The following is a 5946-nucleotide window of genomic DNA, read 5'->3' as shown; positions in this document are numbered from 1 at the left end:
AAGTCCAAAAGTTCTCGAATTTGAAAGTCTTAGGCCTCCTAGGACCCTTATCATCGGCGAGCAGGAGCGGGCAATGGTCGGATAGGGATGAAGAAAGTGCATGGAGCACGTGGTCGTTGAAGGTGGTGTCCCACTCCGCATTGCAAAAGAAGGAGTCAAGCTTGCTCAGGGTTGGGTTTGCCCTCTCGTTGCTCCAGGTGAACCTCCTATTCTGGAGGTGGATTTCTTTAAGCTCACAACTATTGAGAGTTGCACGGAACCGGTTGATTCGACTGGTGTTAACATTCCGCTTGTTTTTATCCCTTGCCCGATAAATCTGGTTGAAATCCCCGGAGGCGATCCAAGCGACCCCAACAGGCGGCTTCTGGCTAATGAGCTCGGCAAAGAACACATCTTTGAGCGAAGGGTCGGTCGGGCCGTAGACGGTTGTGATCTTAAATCTCACGCCCGAATCCCTGACACGAACCATGGCTGAGAGGCAATAGGTTGTAAAGGTGATGTTGGACATCTCCAGCAAGAGATCATCCCAGAGCAGGAGGATGCCTCCCCTCGTGCCATTTGCCGGGCGTTGCGCAAAGCTGCGTAACCTATGGCCCCCCAAAAACGCGGCCGTGAACTGGTCGATATTGTGAAGCTTCGTCTCCTGGAGACATACCACATGGCAGGACGAGGAAGCAATGGTTGCGTTAACTGTGGACCGCCTATCCGGGCAGTTAAGGCCCCTAACATTCCAGCTCAAGAAGTTGATCGGTTGAGCTAACATGATTTAAACATGAGATCCCTGGAGCATATGCACGTATCATGAGCTGGGACAACCACAATAGCACTTGGCATAATGGCAGGAGCAGCAACAGACTGCTTGCACCCGGTTACAATAGTAGACTCCCTGAGATGCAACAGCAACTCCACAGACTTGAAACTAGGCATGTAGCCAGCACGCACACAAACTTCTACTCTAGAGATACCTTGGACCCAGTACATAGACACCCCAGGACATGCATTTGGTTGTACTAACATTTAACAAGATCAACCCCAGTTTTGAGCAAAACTGCTTAGGTTGCAGCCTACTGGAGCTCGGCCTCCTCATCGGCCCTCTCCAGGTCCAGCGCGCCACCCCCACCATGCGACAGGAGGGCCTCCTCCACAGCATGCGCATTCGCGTCGTCCAGCTTGAAAAGCCCCCTCATGACCGTGATCACCTCCGACGACAGGTGCTCTTTGAAGCGCTCCGCGAAGGCATCAAGAGCTGCAGCAGTCACATCCTCACCATCCTTGACGATGCCGAGGGAGCGACATACCAAAATTTCTGCCGCTGTAGCCACCGGCGTGGCCCTGGGCGGCTTGCCGCCCGCGCCTTGTGCAGCGAAAGGGCACCGCCAACCCTGGAGATGGTCACACCAGCCATGGTTTTCCTGCGTGCAGCAGGAGCTCGGGGTGGCGTTGGAGCAGGGGTGGGTGTGGGCAGGATGGCTTCCTGGCGATCTTCAAACAGGGGTGCAAGGCACTGGAGGCCGACCGACCGACAGCAGCCCTACGATGCCGCACGGGCGAAGGAGTGCGGCGCAGCAGCCCACTGGACAACAGGGGTGGCGTTGGGGAGGCCTCAAACCCCGGCGGCCTGGAAGGCGACGGAACAGGCAGCATCAGCATCTGGGGCGAGCAAAGCTCGAGCAGCGCCGGGCTTGGCATGTTCGGCACAACCGCAGCCGACCGGGCTTCATTCCTCATGGACCTCGGAGACGGCGGAAGGACGGTAGTTGGCGACAGCGGAGGCGAGACTGGTGGCGTGAGGCTCTCCTGAGACCGACGCCGGGCAGCGCGTGGTGAGGGGTGCCGCGCGACGCTGCGCCCACGTTCAGCCTCCAGCGGCAAGGTCAGCAGAGGCTGCATCTCCATGACACGGGCCGCGTCCGCGCTGGAGGAGCCGGAGCCCAGCAGGACAGCAGATGCAGGCGGCGCAGCAACGACGACGCGGCGACGACCGTCGCGGTCGCGGCCAGCATCACCCTGGCGTTCCTCGCGCCCAGCACCGCGGCCATGGTCCCGTGAGGAGTCCCGCGGCTGCCTGGACAGGCTGCGTCTGATGCGCGCGCCCCATCCTTCCCTGTTGCGCGTGTCGTCGCGCCCCTACGGTCCCTGTCTTCACGGCGCCTGTCTTGGTCATCGTCGCGGTCACGCCGGTGGTTGTTGTCAGGGCGGGAGATGCGCTCCCGCGGGTCTCGGGCCTGTCGCTCGCCGTCGACGACACCCTTCTGGAAGTTGTATCCCTTGGACACAACCATGGGGCCTTGTGTCGGGTCCTCGTGGATCGAGAGATGGATGATGACCCGCCGCTCCCGGCCGCGCCGTCCGAACGCCGGTTGGTCGCCCGCACGCGCCGACAGGGTCACCTAGTTGACGCGCGGGACGTTGGCCGGTGAAGCAGTCCACGCCCAGACTGCCAGCACCTCGTAGTCCGTCTTGAGCCTCGAGGCTGGCTCGATGTAGTCGATGGAGCAGCCCGGCCCGATGGCCTGCGCGACGGCGTGGTCGTCCCACGCCTGCAGCGGGAGACCATCCAGGCACAGCCGAACATGGTGGACGAGGTCGACGCTCCTGGAGTGAGCCTCCATGCTCCAAGGGCGCAGCTGCAGTCTCGTCTCGCGGAACGGCAGGTCTCGGCGCCCTGTCGCGTCGATGCAGTGATGCTGGTGGAAGAACCTGACGAGGTAAGCCTGCGGAAAGTGCTTGACGACAGAGACGTCGTCTGTCAGAGCACCCAGCTCGAAGGCGATGGCAGCGGCGATGTCCTGCGTGCTTGCCCGCAGGTCTCGGCCTAACCACGCAACCATCGGGTGCGAGCCCAGTAGCGCGGCCTCCTGATGCATGGAAGGCGACCCGTGGATCACCGTGAACACCTCCGCAGGCCTCTGCGAGTGGTCGCCGGACCAGGCCATGGCTGGGTCGGGGCGGGACGGCGCCGCAGGCAGGGGGCGGCGGATGGGCGGCGCACGCACAGGGGTCGGATGCAGAGGACGCGCGGGCGAGGCGCCCGGTCGAAGATGCGGAGCCGGCTTGTTGGAGCAGAACTTTGCACGGTGGCCTGGATGGAAGCAGCGGCGACAGACAATTTGGTTTCTGCACTTGGCTTGGCGATGGCGGGGCATAAGACAGCGGAAGCAGAGGTTTTTAATCCACTCCGGAGTGGCCTGGCGGGGCTTCAATGGTGCGTCTGGCAAAGCCGCCCGGCGCGGCCGACGGGACGCGACGGTGACCCACCCCCCCGCGTCTGCAGCCTCGAGCCCCGCGGGCGCCGCGCGCGTTGAATGCGCCTCCAGAGCACAGCCGCTCTCGCCTTGGACGACATCGGCCCAGCTACCTGAGTTAATGCGCGCCCTCGGGCCAGCGGGCACCGCGGCAGCATTGAAGAGGGGGGCAGCATGCCTGGCCTCCCCGCCTTGCAGCTCAGGAGGCGTCTTTGGAACCACGGACACCCCCCGCGGGTCGCGCGGCGGTCGACCAGGAGGCGGAGGAGGAGGGGTGGCTAGCTCCCGATCCAGATCCAGCGCAGAGAAGGGCCGTTGCCCAACGGGCTGGGGGGAGGGGAAGCCCCAGAGCAGCGCGGGCGGGGCGAGGCCCAGGCGCGGAAGCCGAGGCGAGCCAGATTGGGTGGCCAGCGGCGCCGGAGCGGCAGCCGCCGGGGAAGGCTGGTGGACTACGGTGGTGGGGCGGCGGCTTTCGCGAGAGCGCGAGCGGGGACGAGCCATTTCGGGTCTGTACGAGTTGGGAAGTAAACTACTTTTCTACGTGTTCACTCATAGTGTATTTACGTGTTCTAGATGTTGATATTATTCCCTATAGTTTGGTCAAATCCAGGATAGTAGGACTTACAACATGCTTAGAAACATAGAACATGCCTAAACATCTACGTATTTATTTTGCAAGTAATGTTGATCATAGATTGCGCTGGATATTATTATCATGGGTTACTGGAGTATTTGGTCAATTAGGAATGACAAGATCTTTGGATCAGCAGCACCACACCTCCCTGGCTGGATCTTCTACTATTTAAAATAAGGACTGTGGGCATGACAGATCAGAGCCAAGCATCTAAAGCTGAGAAGATTAGAAGTTGGGTAGAATAGTTACTATTAGATCATGTTTCCTAAAACTGGCATTGGGTGATGGTGTTTTTGGTTTTTACTAGTATACTCCTCGGTAGAAAGTTAAAATAATAATTAGTGAAAATTACTGTAGAACAATTGTTCTACGGTTTCTGGGTAAAATAATAATTAAATGAAGCTCAAAAGGATAGCACTATTAGGGATGGAGATTTTAGGGAAGAGAAAAGAAGGCGTACCTTAGTAGAAAATTTCTTGAGCAAAGGTGCGGCGGCTAGGACTAAAAGTGTCCAGTCCATTTTATCAGTTTCCAAGTTGGAGAGATACAGAACTCTCAGGTTACTGAAGGCGGGGAAGAGCTGTCTCGAATCATCATAGTAGTAACGCAGATGTAGTGTTGAGAGGTTTATGTTGTGAAGGCAAGGAACATATCCAAACCGCACTCTGGAGATCGGAGCGAAGTCATTGACGTCGTCACAAAAGAAGCGTTGTAGTTTTGGGACACTGGTCAGCTCAACTCCTCGGTAGAAAGAATCACAGATTTCCAAGGTCGAGAGCGAGGATGTCGGCGCGTCTATCTGTAGGACGGGGTGGGAGCTAGAGCCACAACGGCTCAAGGAAAGGAGCTCTAGTCGACTGCAAGTGTTGAGGAGATCCGAGATACCCGAGTCGCTGAAGCAAATATTTTGCAGGGTGAGGCTGGTTAGCCAACTGAAAGCAACGGGGCAAGCACCAAGGAAGGACATGAAGCGTCGTCCAAACATGGCGCGCTGCGCCTTGTTGACCCTCCTGGTGTCCACATCCGCCCGTATGGTGAATTCCAGAGGATTGGCTGTGCTGCCACCGCTCTCGACAACTGCGTTTCCGATGGAGTGCAGGTAAGGGTCGGTGAGGTAAAACGTAAGGCACAAGCTCTTGATCCTCCGCTGTTCACTGGGGGCTAGCAACCACCTCGTGGCGTTGGTGTACGTCGTCATTATATCATCCACCGTGCGATCCGAAGCATGCGGTACCAAGTCAGCGACGTCGATGACGAGATCGGAGAGCAGACGAGGGACGCGCCTCCATCGTCTCGCTAGGGCGCCGATCCTGACGGCGGTCCCCATGTCGAGCAGATTGACGATAGCGAGGATTACATCGTCAGGCAGCGCGCTCAACCTGTCATGATCGACTCGTCCCACCCCCTTGCCCTGCTTAGCATATCATGATTAGGGCAATTATATGGAAACAGATCATCAAGGGGACGATTAAAGGACGGTTGAGTAACGTGAAGAGTGGTTAATTTTTTTTTGGATAAAAAATAGTCGTCAATTTCACGCAAGGTTCGATGCACGGATTATAATTAATAACAAAGGTAACAGCTGGTAGTGTTCATTGTTTTACTTACATGGATAATCCCCATGACTGCGGATTGCGAATGGGAGCAGACAATGTCACCGCGCACGGCCGGCGATTAATCGCCTCCCTCTCTGCGACCTGTACGACGACTCAAGTACGCTAATCTTCGGGCTAAAACCTAATCCGCCCAAGATTTTAGGAATGAGGGCGTATATAGGATGATGGTACCACGGTGGCCATACCCAACACGATCAGATTCGTTCAGATCGAAACTCTCCAGCCTCACCACGAAACAGCCCCAACCGTGCGAAGCGGTGAATTCTTGCCTGGCGCTTCAGGCGAGCGCAACTATGTTTTTTGTTTTTCCAGGCGGCCGCGACTATGTCCTCCTATTCGACGACCTGCGCGCTCAGCCCCTCGCTCCTCCTCCACAGGCACGACCTTGGGCCGGCCCAGCTGTGGGGTGAGCCCCCCCTTTTTTTTTTTTCCTTTTTTTCTTTTCTGTTAT

At 57.6% G+C, this 5946-nt stretch overlaps 1 protein-coding gene and 1 pseudogene across 1 annotated transcript; both read right to left on the bottom strand.

The window, feature by feature from the left end:
* Positions 1–1050: 1050 nt before the first annotated feature.
* LOC123055732 (uncharacterized) lies at positions 1051–2282 on the bottom strand (annotated as a pseudogene).
* A 1032-nt stretch (positions 2283–3314) lies between these two features.
* On the bottom strand, positions 3315–5746 carry LOC123049109 (putative F-box/LRR-repeat protein At5g02930). The gene is made up of 2 exons (XM_044472101.1): positions 5488–5746; positions 3315–5290 (listed from the first exon to the last, which is right to left on the bottom strand). The coding sequence occupies exons 1-2, from the start codon at positions 5500–5502 to the stop codon at positions 4283–4285; spliced, it is 1023 nt and encodes a 340-aa protein (XP_044328036.1). The 5' UTR covers positions 5503–5746; the 3' UTR covers positions 3315–4282.
* Positions 5747–5946: the final 200 nt, after the last annotated feature.

This window comes from Triticum aestivum, chromosome 2D (assembly GCF_018294505.1).
Source record: "Triticum aestivum cultivar Chinese Spring chromosome 2D, IWGSC CS RefSeq v2.1, whole genome shotgun sequence".
Classification (NCBI taxonomy): domain Eukaryota; kingdom Viridiplantae; phylum Streptophyta; class Magnoliopsida; order Poales; family Poaceae; genus Triticum; species Triticum aestivum.
This window is presented reverse-complemented; position numbering and strand designations above follow the sequence as displayed.